This window comes from Solea solea, chromosome 4 (assembly GCF_958295425.1).
Source record: "Solea solea chromosome 4, fSolSol10.1, whole genome shotgun sequence".
Lineage (NCBI taxonomy): Eukaryota > Metazoa > Chordata > Actinopteri > Pleuronectiformes > Soleidae > Solea > Solea solea.
Genome location: NC_081137.1, coordinates 15,528,837 through 15,550,626, shown reverse-complemented (window position 1 = coordinate 15,550,626; position 21,790 = coordinate 15,528,837). Strand labels below are relative to the sequence as shown.

The following is a 21,790-nucleotide window of genomic DNA, read 5'->3' as shown; positions in this document are numbered from 1 at the left end:
GAATTCATTCATCTCCATAAGCTTTCTCAGCATCACTTAGTCTTTGTGTAATCTGGGTGAGACCCCTTATCACTTCATTTGTACAAGCCGGAGACCATCAATTCCTGTCTTGTATCTGGGCCAGGCGAATTAGAGCAGAGGTGTGTGGATGTGTCCCGACCAGGCGGCAGTGACAAGGAACTGATTACACAATGAAACACCATGCAGGTGTTCCATTTCACACCCTATATTTACAATATTAGTGAGCATTAGTTAAATATAGTCGCCGCTTTATTGCTCACGCTCTTTTTTAATACAGACCACAATCGATGGACAATTTTCCACCAGGAGTCACTGATGTATTGCCACTGTGAAAAGAGACACTTAAAAGCATTTAGCTGGTGCCTGGCTGCACGCAGTAGCCTCATAAAAACAGACAATGGCTGAGCTTAATAAGAAACAGAATGGATCCCATGAGTGTAGAGGACCCATCAAGCTGGGGAATTTCATTTAATTTCCCCTGGGCCATCTATGTCTTGTACACATAATTAGAGCCCAACATGCAATGATCCTTGTGTTTTGTCAATAATTCCCCGAGGAGCAATCAGGACAAGGGTTGGACATGCCTCTGTGACCTGGGCTACTTGCAACAAGCTCAGCCACCTAATTACACTGCCTCTAACAAGCAGTTTGGTGGCGGCGGCGGCGGCAAGAGAAGCATGTGGGGGGAGGGGACTGGCCTGAGCCCGAGAACCAATAGTGTACACCTCTTCCTCAAAGCCCCTGATGTCATTAGGATTGTTTGTGGCTGCTGCTATGCATGCTGGGACAGCGCCTTCATCCTGACAGACCTGCTCTCTGTTTCTCTCATTTGGGATCATTTGCTGTAGTTATTCACTGCCAGAGATTAGGGATGTGGTCCAGCAGGTCTTTACTTCTGAGATTTCTGCAGTGTATTATAAACAATCATATGTCCACAATAAGAAATAGATCCATCTGAATGATATTTACTGCTAGACAATTCTAAACTTGTTTGTCCTCAGTTTTCACACTATTTTCAAATATAGTTAATAGAAATTGTTGTACTCAACATAAAAATCAGCGGGCGTACCTCGCATCTCATGACTTGTTACTCACGTACAGTGTTAACTAGGAGCAGGGCGGCGGTAAATATCAGTGAATTTCAAATAATAAATAAAGCAAAAACAAACAGTGGATTAACAAAGGCAGAGATTTGAACTTGAAGACAGCAATCATTTATCATCTCTGCTATAGACTTAGTTTCAGTTTGCAAAAACATTTGACTTAATTCACACACTTTTGTTTTGACTACACTGGGTTAGATTTTGTCTACTGACAAATAACAGATCGAGAAATCCTGCCTCAGCTGCAGGGATAAAGCCATTTTCTGTGGGTGAGCTGAGGTTGCTGTGGAGAGTGGGAAGACAGAGCCAGCAACCAGTCAATTCTGAGGCAGGATGCCTGCAGAAATCATTGGCTTGACAAAAGGGCAATGAAGGGGCACAAGGTTTGTGTGAGAGTCACTGGCCCAGTTGCTGGGGGGGATTATGTGCAGGTGAACCAGGCCTTGACTGACATCCGGTGAGCGCAGTGAGAAAGTTTAACCTTGGCGTGTCAGAGAACTCACTCTCAGCAGGGAGAGAGGGCAGATAGAGAGACAGTGAGGGATGAAGAGAGTAGGTGAGATAAGAGAGATATGCACTGCAAACGGCTCCCTGCATAACAACAACCATTTTTTTTTTTCCATAAGCAGCCTGTTTCCAGAGACACTGGTTTGAACCCAAGGTCTTCCTCCATGCATTATTAAAGACAGGTAACTGGCAACACTGCCTCATAAATAGAGATGAGGACAGACACCTGAGGAGCCGGGGCGCTACTCAGTCTTGATCAGCCACAAATTCTCCAGCCTTACATGACCCAGTAGGTTCTATGTACACAGAACGCCATATAACTGTTATACCCAGCAGCCCTCTTGTTTTGTTACTGTCTCTGCCCCCGACAAATACCAGCATGTGGTGGTGAGGGCATTAATAGACAGGTCAGTTTGTTAGAAACTCAACATGTTTGGTAGCATAAATGTTGATTGCAATTGATCACACATTTAAGAAGTTATAACGATTTGCTTAATACAATGAAAGTGATTCTATTACCAAGAATAATACGCCATGTCATATTGATTAAAGAGAACTGCTGTGAGAATGTAATTTAACAGTGGAAAATAGCCCCCATTTTAGAAAAATATATGCACTTCAACCTAATATACAGTATATTTAACTGCAGGCTCCTGCAGACATTGATATATAAACCTAATTTAGAAAGATGAAAATGGCTTTTTATTTGTACGAGCATCTCAGTCAAACCATGCATTTATGATTTCTGTTGCTGATTGAATTATTTTCAGTTCCCCGTGTTGTCAGCTTGCACTGGGAATTGAGTCACAGCATTTGAAACGTCAATCACTGCTGCAACTGCCGCACAACGCAAACCCCATTTATTTCAAGGACGTGGTAACCTTGTCCTATTCAAACATCTGCATTATTACCTTTTATTGCTGGCTATGAATGAACAGTGGGGCTGATCAGACAAGTGAAGAGACCAGTGTGATACATGGAGGCGCTTATTATATTAAGTGTCACGGTAAGTCGACCTTCTCCAGTTTTATAAAATTAGCACAAAATGTAAGGAAATGTGAGTTTGTTGTAACAATGCTTGGATGATTGAAGTCTGAAGAGACAATACATATTGGAAATTTAACAATTTAGTGGCAATCGCATATCTCCACAGTCTGGGACCAAACACTTGTACCCACGGAGCGGGGTTTATCAGAGACAACCTCCAGAATTTGGTCCTGACCTCAACCCTATTGAACACTTGTGGGATCAGCTTGTGACCAACACAACCACATTGGTTGACTTGCGACAAATGCTGGTTGAAGAATGGGAAGCCATCCTGCAGCCGTGTGTGCCCGAGCATGAGAGAGGAGGTGCCAGGCTGTTGTGGCAGTGTATGGTTCTTCCACATGCTACTGAGGCCCCTGTTTGTTAAATGAATAAATAGTTAAATTGCCAATATATCTTGTTTCTTCAGACTTCAATAATTTAATCCAATAAACGACACAAAACAAGAGTCAACAGCAGAATAAGCTGTTTGGCATTGGCAGGGAAGATTTGGCGAGTTTTACATGGGCGCAACCCACATACTCAACTCTGCTGCTCATCCCACAAAAGCATTTCCCTTACAAATGTGGCACCATTTAAAAGGGAAATGAACAGGCTTTCCAACGGTATAAGATTTATTGCCAAGAAGCATTATTACAACAAAGAAATAATCGACCAACACAAATGTCCTTACTTTTGGCGCTAAGTTTATTTTAACTACAATGTTTACCACTATCAACACCACATCAGTGGGTAATCTGAAAATAATTAGCTGTGCTTTTTATGGGACGCTAAGGAAGCTAACTAAATTCAACACTTGCCACTTTTGAATACAGATGCAGCCGATGGTCTAGACAAAAACAAATCATAGTACTGCTGTGTTGTTTTGATCATTCAACAAATATTTAATAGTTACATAACAGACTTTGAGCTTGAATATTCCTGACGCAGCTGTTCATATTAATATGAATTAAGTCTGATTCTTCTTCTTTTGACTTTTCTGATAAATCTAATAAAAAAACAAAGCAACATGATGCCTCCCATTAAACTAGAATTAAATAGAAAATCTGCATCATTCATTCCTTAGTGTCTTACTAAGTGTCCTTAGTGAGGATATGAATCCTGTTTTGTGACATTAGAAAAGACATCTGCAGTGAGTTGAAAGGGTTTTATGTTTAAAAGAACATGGATGGTTGTGCTGTGATGTGTCAATACAAGGTCATACAGATGTGTTTTGAACTTGTTTTTTCTTCCTGATCTTGATATTTCAAATTAAATGACGCAAACTTTAAAAAGGCTTGGACTCGAGATGATTGTCCAAATCTAGGGGCGGAGGTTTTAGCAAGGAGGGATGTGCGAGGGCAGAATGAGGAATTACCTGTGGAACAACCAGGATTTTAAAGTGCTGGAGGTAAATGGGTCACAGTCAAAGCATGAGGATGGTGTCGAGTCAGAGCCCTAAAGGTCATCCAACAGGTGTCCTCAAATGTCCTCTAATGCAATACTTGGTCACTGTATAAACTAAATTAGGATGTAAACAGGGGGACATGCAATCTGTTAGCATGGGAAGGGGACAGATAGGTAGTGTCACCATCTTATTTCAGACCAAAAAACGAGGCTGCTTCCATTCACTGACCAGCATGACCAGCATGAGTGGTGAAACTGACCTTCTATCCCGTGGCCTTACGGTGTGCAGTGTCATTACTGTACTGCTGGGCAGAGGGGCGGGATGTGCTGCACCACAATGGAGGTTTGGTGATAAAAAGGAGAAGGGGAGGTTACAGGGGGAGGACAGGAAGGTGTGTGTGTGTGTGTGTATTTGTGTGCCTGGGAGTGTTGCAGCCTGCTGACCTGGTCATCCATCAGACACCCCCCTCAATGCTAACCAACCATCCAACACACACACACACACACACACACACACACACACACACGTCTACATCCCCTCCTCTCATCAGTGCAGCTCTCTGCTCTGCCAGGCCTGGAATCTCCACATTAATTTCTCATCTGCGGTGCCCTAATGAGCTCCGCCTGCTCGTCCACCTCTGAGACTCTCCTGATTATCAGACAGGGAGAAGCCATTTGTCAGAAGCAAGAGGTGGCATTGACACTGCTGACCTTGCTACCGAAGAATATCAAAATGGAGGAGAAAACACAGGCGTAGGGAAGGATGGAAAAGGTAAAGAAAACAATCACCAGCCCCATGGTGCCATGGTGTTTCCTGGTGAGCCGTGGACTTGCATCTGCACCTCAGAGGGAACAGGGATTTGGTTAAGGGGGAGAGGTGTAGGTCTGCAACAACAGCTAACCTTAGCCAGGGCTGCTGGGACATTGGGGGTATCTATCACAGTGGCAGCCCTGAGACTCAGACGGAGAAAAAGCCACGGAAGTTGCCAGGGGAGGGAAAAAACCTAGTAAAAATTTAATGCACTCCGCAGAGCAGTCATGTCATACTTGGTTATGGAAAATAATCCCAGATGCCTGCAGTGTTAAAATGGAGCTGTAATGTGCTCGCCTCCTAACCCGGCCTGACAGCCATGATGTACGACTACCATTACCGGAAAATATCACTTCAACTAACCCGTGATCCGGCTCCGCTAAGGGTCATATTATCCATGAGGAACAAATTACACTCCCCCAAAGTAAATACAAATTTCCTATACTGACTGGCTACAAAGCACAGAAGGGGGAGGGGGCAGGCGGAAACGTTACCTATGACAACGCTCAGCAGAGTGACAAGGATGATAAAGTACATGACAAATCACAGGCTGACAGGGTACTCTAGTGCAATCAGCCTCAGCTTCGGCCTAGCGAGCACCCACTCAAGCCTGTAAACACTACTCTCTTCCTTTGGAGGGGGCAAAACACATAATCTTTTAACGCTGACAAGTTGCTCTCTCCTTTTTATTACTCATCCTTCCCACTGCAGTGGAAGGAGGAAGGGTTGGGGGGGGGGGTATAAAATGGTTTTATGTACAGTGCTGCGGAGTGATTGAGAAACACAACTCTTCAGCTGTAATTGCCTGAGGGCAAACACAGCAAAACAATAAAAGGAAGAGAAACAGCAAATATATTACCAGTTCAGATACTTATTTTATGTCAAGGACAAACAGGTTCTCTCAGCTGCTTTAAAGCACCCACTTTAGATCCCTTGCCTCCAATAACAGCAAAGCACAGCAAATTACAGCACTCTGTTGCATGGCCATTAATAAGACACAAAGCATTTTTTTTTTTTTACAAAAATGGCATTTACAGCTTGTGGCTGCTGATAAAGCAAGTAAATAACACTTAGGAAAGGTGTGGTCTCTATAAAAACATCCCAGAGCCAAGGGAAAGCGAAATAAAAAACGCTGCAGAGTGATAGAGATTGTACAAAAGGCCGAGGTAAAATGATTGGAGAGCATTTTAGCAGGAGAAAGTACGAGCTGATATTCACACTAAAACATTTGACTGGCAGTTTCAAGGTGCCACTTTGCAGCAAAAATCACTTAAGCATCGGAAAGTCCAGACAGAATAAGTGCATGAGTGCACTTGACAATATTACAAAGAATATATTTTGGTGAATATATTTTATAAGGCAAAAGCAAAAAAAGGACGGGTTATCCAGAGCTCTGGATGATACAAGTTCAGACTAAGGGGACTTTTCACTGTCAACCTAAAAGGTGTCAGATGGTGGGTGACCTGTTAACTACACCATAAAACAAGGTCATGCTATTGGGGTTTTGTCGGATGAAAGACACCTGAGAACATGGAGCTCTTTTCACTGCGTGTTCCTTTCAGTGAAGTAGAGCATTGTAAATGGCGACCATTGAGAGGACCAGTTCCACCTACAGGTATGCCTTAGAAAAACGACCAACCTCATCCACTTTTTTTGCTGCCTGACTTTTGTAGGCGAGAAACTGGCAGAAGTACAGAGTAACGACAGACAAACATGGACATCCTCAACAAAGAAAAGCTTTGAGAGTTTCCCTGGAGCTCACACTCTCACTGTGGCTCACTGTGTAGTAGAGGCTTCATACATGGCAAGTCATCCTGTTTTACTCGGAATAAAAAAACGACCTATGTACCTAACAAATCTGTGGGATTGTTGTTACATTTCTCACATCTAAAATAAAGCCTTAAAAATTCACCTTGCCCTTCTCATTATCGGAGCTCTGACTGGACTGCTCGACAGGCCGGCTGCCAAAGAAAAGGTTATGAAGGGAATTGGCAGAGAAGCTAAAGATAACACAAATAGCACTAATGATACCAGTGTTGGGTGACAAGTGAGTACGGTGAGCGGGCCTGGCCTCCAGCCTGTCTCCCAGCACACCATTAACATGTATGTAACGTTGGCGATGGCCTATTCTGCTGGACACTTAGTAATGAGCAAATGCTCCGACAGTTCCGAGCACATGCAGACACCTACACACCCACTTGCATACAAACACATGAGCAGAACTGTGCACACACATTTTCGCTGAGATGCGAATAGCTGTCTCCTATCAAAGCCTGGCAGCTCCCGCCGACACTGCAGCGGCCTTCTTCACCAGGCAGAACATGATTTCTCCTGGGAACACTTTTTCCATTTCCTGCTTTTGAAGGGAAACGAAATAAGTCACGTTTGTCCTCATCAGAATGCATTTGGCCCATTAAAACGATTTTGCTCTCCTGTGTCTCTGGTGCGGTGTTGTAAAGTAGACCGCGTCGCCCACAGAATGCAAATGACAACAGCGACAGTGGGCGTATTGCGCCCAGCGCCTGGCAGGAGCCGATAATGGCAGAAGTGATCTGGACTGGGGGGCTAAAAATGAGTGGGAGCACCAATTAGTCTGTTAAATCAAGGAAAAATTACATATGGCAGCCCATCATATGGGCCTCCAATATACTAATTCACTCCTCTGTTACTTTAACACACAATTAATCAGTGACAGGAAGGTGTAGTCAATGCTGTTCATCAGGAGCGTAACATGAGCCAGGGTGAATTAATACAGTCACTGGGGGATTACTGCTCACCGTGCTCTCTCTCTCTTCCTGAAACAAAAAGGAATTGCCACCGAGACAGGAGCAATTTAAATCGACAACACTGAGTAATGACTCAATTTGCTGCACAGTCTAAACACCGCAAGCAAATGGTCTTACTTAATCATTAGAGTGGATCTAGATCTCTAGTTAGAAGTCACTGGATAATATGGCTGCTCTTAGAATCTATGAGTTACGCTTAAACTGGGAATACCTGGATGTTATAAATGGAGCGGCACTAAACACTATGAAGATGGCTTACAACAAACTCACAGATGCATACAAACACAAATACAAATAAAAAAGTTGGCCTGGACCAGAATTTGACAGCTTTGTTGAAAATGTTTAAACTTTATCTTTTACACGTTAAATTCGGCAGTTTTGTTTTGCGTGTCTGTAATTTACTAACTTCGCTCCTTAGTGTTTTAATCCATTGAAAAGCAATTATATACAGATGAAGAGAGATCCCACACCAGCATGGTGGTACAGTCATGGGTGAGTATTTTGTTGATTTTCCACTGACTGGTTTTATGGAATATCAAATGCGCCAGATATTGTTATTAGACTGTTAGACAAAGCCAAAGTCCTTATTATCAGTACATCCATTGATATACATAATAAATGAATATAGGCTATGCAAGAATGAACTCTTCCTCACATATTAAACTTAGTTTTTTTTTTCAATAAAGTAATATTAATTAAGTTGAGGTTTAATCATACATTTACACAGCTTGAGTGTCAACATCAAAGAACTGAACTGAGTCAAAAAAAGCCTCTTAGCTACTTTGTTTTTATGCTAATGTTCTGTGGTACACAGTCTAATCGCTCTGCACATGAGACAAATTCAAGAATGAAAAATACCACAGGGGAAGACTTTTGCAACACACACATACACAGAAATGAACCCATTTCCAGCTGACTCAAATATGGACAGAACTATGTGGGAAAACCACTAAACACTGTAGGTACATGCTCATGATGTTTTATAAAGTTTGATTATTTCTGCAGTTCTCTGTTGGATGGTTATTTGTAGACCTTGATTCTTTTTCATACTAACAAATATGTGACCATGTGACAGAGATATTTCGACAACTTTTTTCTCTCGCACCACCGTCAGTGCAAACTCTCAATATGTAGAGTGATGTACTGACACAAAAGCTTAAGTTTGAGAGTGGAGAAAAATAACAAACAAACAGTGATTAGATAATCTTTTCACTGCATGTACATGAGGAAAAAAAAGCGCCTCTCAACCTGCCCTTACATTTCTGATAAGAGGAAATGTTGATTTAGATTAAAGGTACAGTGGATTCCAAAAACAGACAAAAGCACAAGATGTACAAAGAGAAAAGTACACAATAGTGTCAGTGCTTGGCTTTAAGCATGAGAAAGCCTGCACCCTCAACCTTGTCTGTCACAATCTCATTTAAATGCCATCCAAATGCTAAAAACCCAGAACAGTTTGATTTAGATTTTGCACATCATTAAGTCCTTTATAATTAATGCATAGCTAATTAAAGACTTCTCAGTTATTAACAGGATGTTGAATTCTAATTACAGTATATTCTCAGCGTTAAAGTAGGCATAATGATTGAATCTCTTTGGTCTGAATGATAAACTCTGCTTTGATGCTTTGCTGGTACATGAAAACAAACTGTATGGTTAATGGCAGCCTTACCTTGTCTTCATTATGAGTAAAATCTGTGCTTACCTTGTTGTCTTGATCACTCTCAGTGTCACACTGCAAGAACAAGAAAGACAGAAATGAGTAATAATACTTTATATATTTGCATTCTTGTTTTTTAACTGTTCTGGACTCTCATCAGAACACACTTTAATGACAAACCTTTGACATCCCTTCATTAGCTCCAACACAAAGCACATTTCTCATGAGCAGCCATGCCCCTGTCGAAAACTACGTGAAATTCACATGGCGCCAGAATCTCAAAACACGTAAGCGCCACTAGAATTATAATTCCATATATAATATGTGTTGTTGCTTGAGGCTGCGGATGGAGAAATGACAAGAGGAGGACGGGAACTTTGTAATAGAGGGAGGAAAGAGTGGTTAGATTTCATTTTTTCCTTTGCAATTTCAATTTCAAGGTCCACTTAATTCTTTATCAACTAATTAGTGTAATGCTGGGTGACTGGCGGCCCTCGACGTTGTGCATATGGCTGAGGTGCAGAGAAGCACTGGAGTCAGTAATGAAGAAGGCACTGGGGGGATATGGGCAGAGGTTGGCATGGTGTGTGTGTGTGTGTGTGTGTGTGAGACGAGGGGGTTAGTGGGTGTCGATTAAAGTGAAGGGGTGATGGAAGGTGCTAAAATGACTGACAGCGCAGGGAGTGAGCGACAGAAGGCTTAGACATTTTTTTTCTTACCCTCCCTTTTATTTTGTTTCCATCTCTGTCTCTCTCCCCCTCTCCCCCTCTCTCTCTCTCTCTGTCGTGTTTTTTTTTTGCTGATCTGGGGCCCTGCAGATCTCAAAGGTACCTGGCTGAGCTCGTTGTTGGGCTGCCTCTCAAGTTGGATGGTAAAAGAGGGCTGTGCGAGCTCAGCAGGAGCATAGCATCCAATTTACAGGCCTGTCCCACATGGCCCCAGGGGCCGCCCGCGGCACACTGCCATGATGGTCAGCTCCAGCAGCTCATAAATTATGCAGAGGCAATAAACGCACTGGGCAAACACTTCTCAGACGTTTTCCTGCTCTCCATTTTCTCTCGCTCTCTTTCTCCACCACCCACATCATTCCAACCCACATTTTTAATACAGAGCGCCGAGAGTTAGCACCCCCACAGACTGTCAGCTGGAAGAAAATGTAAGGGTAATGAAAGACAAGTGCAGATTGTGATTACAGGTGAAATTCTATTTTCACACGTGAATAAATGGGTGTGTCAACCGTGTATTTATCTCTTGCAGACAAGACAGTACAGTAAAGCAACCAATAGCTCATTAGCTATTCCTCTGCCTGTGCACCCCACGTACCCAGGACCACAAGGGCTTCAAATAATGACAATAACATCATTTTAGTTTTTCCTCTGTGTTCTTGATCCATGAAACCACTACCAGCCTTTTCTTTCTCATGTTCCCTTGTTCCGCTCTCTCTCCTTTCCCCCGTTCCCTGACTGTGCAGCCAATTGCTTTGATTGCCAAGATAGAAGCAGGCTGGAATGACTTGCCCTTGCTTGTGAAGCAAATGGAACATGCTAATGGAACTCATCGTATTACCCGATGCAAAAATGCCATAGCTCATTACTTTAAGATAAAAGGATATCACTGTAGGCGGCGAGCAGAATTGACTTTCTGTGCTACGACTTGATGATGATTTAATCAACTGCTCTCTTTCACTTCTCATCCCTGCGTCTGTCGCTTTCACAGGTGCCACTAAACCAAGCACTCACGCGGCTGGTGGGGGACAGAAAAGAAAAGAAAAGAAATTGCTGTTATTGCTTTTCTTTTTTTTAACCCCAGGAATAGTGGTATGCAAATTTCCCAGCCTTGCAACGGATAGAAAGAAGAAAAAAAACGTAATAAAATGGAATTCCTTTATAACGAGGAAAGTAAAAAAATCCAGAGATCAGACCCGACAGTCAAGGGCAGCCAATCTGACTGTCCTTACGGCGGAGACACCAAAGCTCTCTCAAAATCATTGCTCAAGTACAGAGTAAAAAGTAACGCATAATAACATCTCCAAAGACATAAAAACACACCTCAGGCATACAAACAAGTCAGAGCTGTCACTCACTGATAAGTTATCATAGCAAACTAATGCTTTGCCTCATGCATAAAGCAACCTCAGGCAGGGGAATGAGAATCCCTGCATATTTGGTTTTTCTACTCTCTGACTCTTCATTAGAAACAGACACAGTCTCTGCTTCTCACTTGAGAGTTTGGAACATTATAAATAATTGCTTGACCTAATCATTAATAACTAAGGTATGTTTCAAGATGTGAAATGAAATGAAATCAAATCTGGATTATATGAATAGGTGCTGCCAGGTGAGGATGAATACGCCTGCAGTGCTATGGTTCATTATATTAATGTCAAAAACACTAAATACAAATACTATATATTAGAGGTCAGGCCTAAAACCACTGACAAAAGAGAATATGTTAGACTGAAAACAGTGGTGCTATTGAAATCAGTGCAGCCAGCTCTCTGACAGGTCGGCGGTAGGAAACAGGTCTTTTTTACAGTCATGTACAGTAAGGAAACCATTAGTCTTGGGAGGGGACTGACAAAGAAAAGTGATACTCTACCCAAACTGCTGCGTTTTACACAGGGCCAGCATTATACTGTACAGCTTGACCCTAGTGTTTAGTTTTAGTAACACAGGAATGTCAAACATTAGCTTCAGGTCTAAGAGCTGTTGATGTTGGCCTGTATCCGGAGCACTTCTGATTGCCCCCTGTGCACCCCGGCCTCTCTTTTGGCTGAGTGCTCTGACAAATTTCCCTACACTCTGTCCAAGCAACAAGGCTTTTGTTTATATTGGTCTGAAAGTAGGAGTAAATTATTCTTGTCCTAAATCCTCTCCAGCTGAGTGTAATACTGGCCCAGTGGAAGGGGAACATAAGGAGCCATGGGCCGAATGCTAAATGATGCAGCTATGCTTTCGTCTGCAGCAGCAGGAATCACCACAGTCTCCTGCCAGAGCTACCCGCAGAAAAACGTCTGTACGAAAGACGTAACCACATCACACAAGGATGCGTGCAAGGCAAGTATGCCATGTTCCCTTTTCCAACATAATTTTCTGGAAATCCACTGGTCCACAAACACTAGCAGATGTTGAGTCAATCAAGACGAAAATGACATGCACATAAATGATCTTTCTAAAGGAAAACACAGCGTGTTAAAAAAGGATTGTTATAATTTCTGATGTGCCGTCTCTGGTGTTTAAAGTCCTCTCTAATCTAGTATTTTCTCAAACGGCATCTTCTTAAGTCTGAATATGTGATGGATGCATATTGTCACTCCCATGAGTGACATTAGCCTCAGGTTATGCTGGTTGCTATCAATGACCTTAAAATTAATTATGGTTGATGTGGGCTTCATTACAACCTTACACAGAGGACGGTGTCTGCTTATCAGTCAGAGCCAGGTTGTCCTGCAGGATGGCTGAAGGGGTTACAGTCCAGGAAAGCAGCCAACCTGCCTGCATGCCTGGAAGCTGGAAAGACAGCATGAAAGATGGCAGCCATTGCCAGGGTCAGCACCGACAGTGCCAATGTGATGGGCTGTCTTCAAGGGCTCCTCTTTCCCTTTTCCTAACTGCTCTTTCCTGATATAGCTGCGCATCCTGATGGTTTTCTGATGCAAAGAGTCACATGGCAAAATGATATTTTTCCCCTCCCTCCGCATCCTCCTCCATCTGCTGCTGGGGCCTGGGTGCCGCCGACCGCCTGCCTGTCACAGCGTGTGTGGAAATTAGCTGGGGAGGAGGTGCTCGCTTGTGCTAATTACATTTTAATCATTGGAAATGTGTTGGCAAATCAAGCCTTGATTGCCATCTTGGAGCCCAGTGCTCCTCTCCGCAGGTTGGGATGGGGAGAATGTGGTTTGTGTGGCTAGAATGTGGATGAGCCCAGACTTGCCAATCTGGACAGCTCACCCTCCACAATGGCTTGATATGGCAGCATGCCTGGCCTACCACTGGGTAGTGACTGTGCCACATTATTCATGGGGAACAGAGGAAGACCGCGATGGTGAAATGGGGGATGTGTGCCATGCTTATTCTTAAATCCCCCACTCACACCTCCCATATCCATCTCTCCTTCTCTAACTCCCTATCTCCTTCTCACCCACACATTGCACAGTCTGCCAGTCCTGCCACTGTGAATTGAGAAACAACAAATAGAGCCGGGCAGGAGGAGACTGATGAGCTCGGGGTTTGCTACACAGCACCTGCTTTGGCACAAAAAGCTGGAGCAGCAGTCCCAGTCACAATACGCTCACAAATTAGATTCTTATAACACACACACACACACACGCACACACACAAACCTGACTGGTCTACATCAAATGTAGGCTTTTTCATAAAAAATGGGAATAATCTTAAACTTGGCATCATGAGCATGCTCCATATATCTTGCTGACTGAAGATGGGGTGCACTTCTGTATGCTTAATCATCAGCCTCATGCAGAGCTGTCACCTGCAGTGACTTATGATTTTAATGATGATCTGCCCTGGATCAACCTCCTGTTTCAAGACCTCCCTCCTGCACAGTGTTCCCCCAGTGCATGCTACAGACTGCTTGAATATACAGTATGTGGCATCACAAGGAAATTAATCCAGTGCCAAAAGACAATGCTTAAGTGACTTTAAATTAGAGTGAATCTATTTTCTCATATAAACTGGGATTTCTTTTACTTTGAGAATAATTCCGGCAGACACACATTTCATGAGTATAGGTATCCATAAAAGACAGTTTTGTAAACACACCTTAAAGTTCAGCAAGTGAAAGGAAATTCAAGATGACGTGTCTGACTGAGACAGATCATTAAAATAAGCAGGGTTCTGTGGTGATGACATTGAATATCTAATTTCCACAGCATCTGTTTGATTTCAAAACTGTCACATAGAAAATAGGTTAGGAAGAGGAGACCGCAGGAAAAAAAAAATCCCAAGGAAAAGAAAATAGCACGGTTTAAGTGTTTGAGACAGTCTATATAGTCAAATAAGGCAAACACCTCATTCAGCAGCCAAGAAGGTTTCGTCAGGGAGGAACAGACCTCTGTCTGGACTAATCTAAGCAGGTCTGATCCACATGTGCAGCACTAGCCAAACGCAGCGGGCCAACATCTGAATGCAATTTCACTTCAAATGTAAAACCTTATCCAGAAAATATCCAACCTGACCGCAAACTCTGGGACTGGAGAGCTCAAGTATGAACGATGGGGGGGTAAGGGTAGAAAATGGAGCCTTCCATAAAATAATAAGAACTTTATAGTTTGTGATGTCTGGTTTCAATACTCTGGAGTACATCGTTTTTATGTTACGTCTCACTGGACTGTGCCCAAATCTACTGAGAGAATATTTGGGACAATCTTCCAAACGTGACTCCTCTACATTAATTCCACATGATTGACTCCATATAGTAAACTGTTGTGATGATGTGTGTAGTAGCTCCAATAACGTGAAATCAAGGATGAGTGATGCTTGGTGTTTAGATTGTAACAGACATGAGACTCAAGAGGAGATGTAGGAGCAACATCACTAAAATGATGCTTTTCATGAACAGATGTTGCCACAGGGCAAACCTCTCTGTTGATCAGTGTGGTTAAGACGTGCAAGAAGGCTAATGCACTGCTTTGCTTTTGTTAAAAATACATTTGTGAGACAAACACCAAGTTCAGTATCTCTGCCTCAAGAGTCATCTCCACATGGTTTTTGCAAGCCACAGGCAAGGCTCTGGGGCACCTGGAGGTGAGAAGCTTTCACTGGTTATCTGATAGTAATGAAAAGACACGGCACACACAGACCAACAGGGGACCAAGGCATAAAGCAGATGCTGCATTAGTTAAAGATTAATAGAAGGACTTTGAGATAATTAAAAATAAATGAAATTGTGTAGTTTGTGCATTTATTGTGACTCCCCAGAGAAAGTCCACTTTGTGTGTATTTTAATTACCCTGAATGCTAGACATTAACAAGAATGTGATATGGCATCTATGTCACACAAACAATTCATTTCAGGCAATTTGTGGAATTCTCCTTCTGAAAAGAGAAAGTGGACGATGTAATGTTGACAGCACGGTGGAACAGTGGTTAGCACCTGGTCCATCCCAGGTCCTCTCTGTGTTGAGTTTGCATGTTTTCGTCATGTTCGTGTGGGTTTTCTCTGGGCACTACGGTTTCCTCCCACCATCAAAACATACGCTCCTGTCAGTGCTCCTGACCAAGACACTGATGTTTAAGCTAGAGTTGGTCAGGCGCTGCTCAGTGGCTGCCCACTGCTCCTATAGTTCTAGGAAGATTTCTAGTAAAGGTTCGGTAAAATGGACAAATTTAAATTTTGACAGGACTGCTTTTTTCTTATGTGGAAAAGAAAGGACACGATTATTTTTCTCAGATTTCAAAGAGCATTGCTTAAACTGCCACTGTCATATCTTATATTATATTGCATCAGCTATCGCTTCAAAAGATTTCATACGACACAAATCCCTGGTGAAATGTGATAATACTGGACATAATGGCACAGTTTTCAACAAAATAATCCTTGCCTGCCACCTATACTTGTAACATTCATGGATTACATGCAGTTGGATGTATGTTGCAACCCACTGTTGTCAAGAGATATAAACCTCATCTGCTTCCCTCTCCTCCCGCTTACCTCCCTCTCTCCCTCCCTCCCACACTGACTCATAGCTGAGGGGGAGAAAAACATCAGGATTAGGTTCTGTGCCTCTAATCACTTAACTCCTCACACCTGATGGCACACTATTAACTTTGACTGTCTCCAGTGACCCCGCGGGTCGTTGCCCATCACATCAAGTTTTTATTAGAGAATTTTCCTCATCATTAGCCATGGCCTGGAAACGAGCCATTAATATTCATACTGGCAAACCAAAATGAGGTCCCACTGATTTTCCATCATCCAGGCTATCTGCACAGCTGCCACTGTTAACAATCACCGCCAGTGCCGCACATTCACCACGTATCATTACGGGGGGGCTCCATAAAGCTCTTTCTCTGGGTCTGCCATGACGGGAAGACATCGACGAAGAGGAAGAGGAAAAGATTGGGAGGCATGCAGCCAGCTGACACTCAACTGAGAGAGACTGCACAGCCCTGCCAACAATCTGTCTGGAAGTCTCATACATGAAGAGCGGCACTGTCGATGCTAACAACCCCTGCAGGCTGTGCCAGGGACACAAGTGAGATGCGCAGTCCCTGCAGTGTTCTCACATTAGAGCACATGTTGTTTATCAGTCTATAATGGCAGCTAGGAATGCAAGGTCTGAAATCCTGCACACAATGTTGACATGTCTAAAGATTTTATTTAGACAGATATTTATATGTTATTTCCCAGAGATACTAAGTCATGTATTTAACAGATTATAATTCAGCACAACATACATACTATACATTTTTAATTAAAAATGGTGAATTATCATAACTGAAGCCTGAGAAATAATAATCACGTAATTTATTGTGAAATTTACAATTTAGGACGGTAAAATCCTGGAAATAATTAACTCCGTATAATTCATTGTAAAAGTTGTGAAGAAATTGCCTGGCAGATTTCAATAGTTTGAAACGTTTGAGCACCAGGAGTCAAAATAAACAATCCACTTTCATCCAAAATGGCTGCCCATGATTCTACAATCTGCTGCTTGGCCTCAAAAGCTATTAACCCTGTTTGTGTCTCTGCTTTTCTGTCACCAGAGGAGGGCGTCTCACAAGTCAGCTGCTGGGGAGCGCAGGTAGTGAGGCTCCATACGGTGTGAACACCTCTGATAACGTGCCTCAGAGCAGCAGAGCTCCAGGCATCTCCTGGAGATAAGACTCCTCTCCGTTTCTCCTCTAACCCGAACTGAGACACGCTGATCCCAAAGCAGGAGAGACAGACTCAGGAGAGACTCTTCTGTGTCATGGGTTGTAATAGAAATTAAACCTCTGACGGGCCGAGATAAACTCCCATTTTAGGTCTTACACTTCTTTATATATTTTTTTTACTATTCATTATCTATTCTCTCTTTGGCATAAATTCCCTGACAATCAGGCAGGTGGTGTTAATAAATGGCCATTACTTTTATTTTGTTATAATCGTGAATAATATTGGTAAAAAAATAAACTTCCAAAAATTGGAAATATGGACAATATTGCATTTGTTTGTTAAAAACAGACCGCATGGATTTCTTTTGATTTTATGGCTGTAGTGCTTCTGCCACCTTTGAATTTTCAAATAATCACAAACAGTCTAGGAGTTGCAGTAATGCGTGACAACAGGATGGTAACAGAAGGGTGTAATGTTAAAAAAAAAACCAATATGTAATGTTAAATAGCAGTGTTTTAGAGAGTGTACATTTTTTGAAGACATTTTTAAAAAAGGTTGCATGCACAGTATGTCATTACCGCTGCTGGGGAGGTCTCAATTAAAACAACAACAAAAGACCTAGTTTGATGATGTCAGGAGGCAGTGTGGGATCATGGGAATTGTTGTCTTGTTGTATCATGTGGTTCTCCCTGTGCGCTTCTGGTTTACGGGGAGAGCTCTGGCCTCAGAACACACAACAAACAGCAACGAGCAGTCGCGAATACACACAATAACATGAAAAAAAACAAATAACAAAGCACACTGGCAAATTGTAGTCCTGAATATTTTCTTCCTCACTCCGCTGATTCACAGGGGGTTTGGCCCAGAAGCTATGGCACAGAGACTAAAGAGGATGATGACATCAAAAGGCAACCAAAATGAACTGTCTGTTACTTTGAATAGAAATATGGATTTCTATGGATTGTTGGAAACATTATGGCTAATGTGAGTACACTACACAACAAATATAATATTACAACAGAAATGTTACATGTGTTTGTTTGTGTAAAACTTTAAGATTGGAAATGTTTAGCTACCTGGGCTTCAATTTGGTGACATGATTTCAAAAAACGAAGACGTGAAGTGAGACACTGAAACAGATGCTTCACCATCGTCTTCCAAATAATTAGAGCAGCAGTGACAAAAACGCTGTTATTCCACTGCTCTGATTTGCGAGCTGTCACAGTGTACATCCGAGTTGCCTCATTATACAGTAAGTAGTCAAATAAAAGCCGACACTACACAATCCTGTCAAGATGCTGTCTACCGCACATGCAAACAAGCAAAGATGAATAAACATTAGTTGTTGAGGGCTGGTCTTTGAGCTGCGAGGCTCACAAAGATCCACTTTGTACAAAATAAAAATATTTAATTTGAAAGACTGATGCAAGGCAAAATGAAATTAAAAGGAAGCCATGCTAACTGCTAAAACAAATTACTCGCAGCGCACTAAATTACATTTGCTCCTCCATCAGTGAGATCAAACGAGCCTAGTTTGACTCTCCTGCGCTAATGATTTCCCGCTCTCACCTCCTTTTCCATCCCAGGGGTGTTAATAAACACTCAGTCGGATTTTTGTTTGTTTGGTTTATTTATACATCTCCCAGTTCTATATCTCATCTCGCTCCCTCCTTCTCCCATTCACTTTGTGGCAGGCTGGGTGAATTAGAGGGATCTAATGTAATCCCAGGGACAGCAGGCTCCTGAAAAACGTGCTCAATTAAAGCAGGATGAGCCCAGTGGGATCATCCCTGGTGGAGCATGGGGTGACTGACATGGCCCTTTGGCTGGGATTAATTAGCATGCTAAGTGGTACAGCATGAAAACAGGCGGAAAGCCACAGACCAGCCATTTGACATCGACCACCTCCCACAGTAACAGCAGCACAGTTAAGATTCGAGAGCCCCTCTGTCCCACTAAGTTCGATTCAATCTCCAGACAGAGGTGTAGAATGTAACCAAAGATTAAGGCTAGAGCTAAAAAAAACATTCCATATCTGAAAACAACGATGAATGAAATGGTGAAAAAGTATTGCTGAGGCTCCTCAAGTCTGCTTTTGAGACATGATTCCAAATTTCATCACTTTTCAAGGATTAAACGCCTGTCGACATGATATGATGGGAAAACAGCAACATTTGTAGTGAAGCAATGCAGCTCCCGGACAGCAGATTTGGCTACAGATGAGTGGAATGAAAAGCCTGTAATGTTGAGGATTTTAACTTGTGATGACTTGCGCTGCTCTTTGAAACTATTAACAATATGCAAACAATAGGCCAAACTGTGAGTGGTGATGTGAGACTTTGATTTTGGAGCGAGTGCTCTAACAGAGTTTCACAACTTGTCAAATTGTACTGTTTTGCAGTGTTTCATGTGTTTTCTGTTTGAACGCTGTAGAGCAGAACACCACAGAGCTCAGGCCCCAAGGCTCCATGTTCATGTCGACTGCCCCAGCAGGAGGGTGAACTTTGGAAAGAAAGGCTGCCCATGGATAAAAATGTTTGCCCAGCAATCTGGGACAACCACAGCAATGTGAGCACAATAACACACCATGAACATCTGCATCAAATGAATATCTTTGCCTTTGTCAAAGGTTCTTCTTCTTCTATTCTTTAGGTGGAATGATTTAATATGTATACAGCACTGCCAACACTCAAAAATATATGACTATACGATAGCCTCTGCCAAGGTTTTTCCTTTTTCCTTCTCTTTTGTGAAGATTTCAGGGTCAGTTCCACAAACAGCTATGATTAGTGAATTCCTGGTTAGTCTGCAGGGGAACCTGACATAATATAAACCTCTGCTAAACTGTTATCACAGATGAGAAAATAAATTCGCTCCATCTTCAGTCCAAAGTGTGAGTTCACAGTTTGTTGGGAGCCTGGTGGCTTGTTAGTGAGTTAGGGTCAGCTGTCATGCGAGTGTTGTTTTAGGCCCCCGGTTGCTTTAAGTCTCTGAATAAGCCATCGTGCTCCAATAAAAACTGACCTACCCACTGCTTAAGAGCTTTGGTGCCAACTCAGCACACACTATCCTATATTCAATCTTTCTCTGAGCTTTCGTATAGTCCAAAGACACTGGGGAGGGAGGGGTGTTTTGTCAGCCATAATCACTCTCCAATTATATGGTCAAAATATGACTTTACAGGGCACTTTGTTGTCCAGACAGCCTGGCTTTGATCATGTTGTGGCAGAATGTGTTTCACATTAGAGGCCCCTCTATGATCTATGTTTCCTGTCACGAAAGGATAACACTGAGGTCACCAGAGCAGGCCCCCCACTCCCCACCCAGGAGCACAACCACACATCCCTGGAGCATACTCGCCTCCTCTCACACAAACAAAGCAGAAAACAAGAGGAGAGGGTGAAGAAAATGCAGCGGCTCCCACAAACTGACAGAACTGGAGCGTTTGCTTTCGAAAGTAGTTGTGAAAAGCTACACCAAGAGAGGTGTCTGAAGGGTTGTAAACTATGTCAGTCACTTGTTACATTACAAGAAATAATCCACTATATAAAATGGGAGTCATGAACTTAACTGAAAAAACGAAAGCATTTTCCACTCAGTCCTATTCATTTTCGGCTTTTCTCACTCTCGCTCATTTTCTCTTTTTTATTTTTTTTATTGCAGATCAACATTGCTTCTCACTTTTCACCCTGGAATTTATTTGCTTGTATCCTAAAGTTTGTAACATATACTGAGAGCCTTTCCTAACTGGCTTCTTAATGTATTTCAATGAAGCAAAAATGCATTAGTCTTTTGCTTCCTATATCACTGAAACCTTACCAGTTTTTATTTGACCAAGACGGTATTCATTAAAATGCCAGCTCTACAAATATATATTTTCCGAAGAGTAAGTGTGCGGGGTATGTTAAACATGATATTATCTCTGTGGAAATGTCATGGTTGATGTCAACCCTGCAGTTTCCTTCAGTGGTGTGAAGCTAGTGGACCATTCATCAATTTAACATGCAGCCAAGGTCAGAGACTGTTGCCCCGGAGCATTAAAAGTGGCATAACTGTTCAAGGGAAGTAACAATGACTTTGGATGGACTTTGTTTTACTTAACACCTCCTCTCCTGGGTTAGCAGAGCTCTTAAACAACCCACTTATCAAAGACACCTATTTGAGATAAAATCATGTCACTACAACATGTCTGAGCTAAGAGCTTGCTCAACTTTTGAGAGCCAGTGAATTGACTTCCTAGAGGAGTGGTCAGCAACTGGCAACCTGCCACCCAAAACTGGCTTGCCAGCAATAATATCTGGCCTGCCAGGTGACTTTTTTTTCATTTGTGTTTTTATCTCATCAAATAACTTTAAAAAAGGTGGCCCCTGGCCAAACTTAGATGCAGAGTCTTGTCCTATCGAGGATATCAGTGGCATCCCAGGCCAGGCATGGCATGTGCTCTCTTCAGGACCACCCCCGAGGCCATGATGCATGCTGGACTACACTGCGGACACAACCATCTGTGCTGCCTCCCATTGGTAAGTTGGCAAAACAGGCTGCACAAGCAGCCCTCGCCTGGTTTGGGCATTATGCCCAGGGGTTGGAGGAGGAGGAGGGTGGCTGTGGTGCAGTGAGGGATGCTCCCCGG

The 21,790-nt window shown here is 42.7% G+C and overlaps 1 protein-coding gene across 9 annotated transcripts in view; it reads right to left on the bottom strand.

Annotated features, from left to right (window-relative positions):
• Window positions 1–21,790, bottom strand: part of auts2a (activator of transcription and developmental regulator AUTS2 a) — a 270,916-nt gene that overhangs the window by 87,949 nt on the left and 161,177 nt on the right. For all 9 annotated transcript variants that reach the window (XM_058626845.1, XM_058626848.1, XM_058626847.1 and 6 more), the window contains one exon: window positions 9,367–9,396. In XM_058626845.1, coding sequence (XP_058482828.1) covers window positions 9,367–9,396 — 30 coding nt within the window. The remainder of the gene's footprint in view (window positions 1–9,366; window positions 9,397–21,790) is intronic.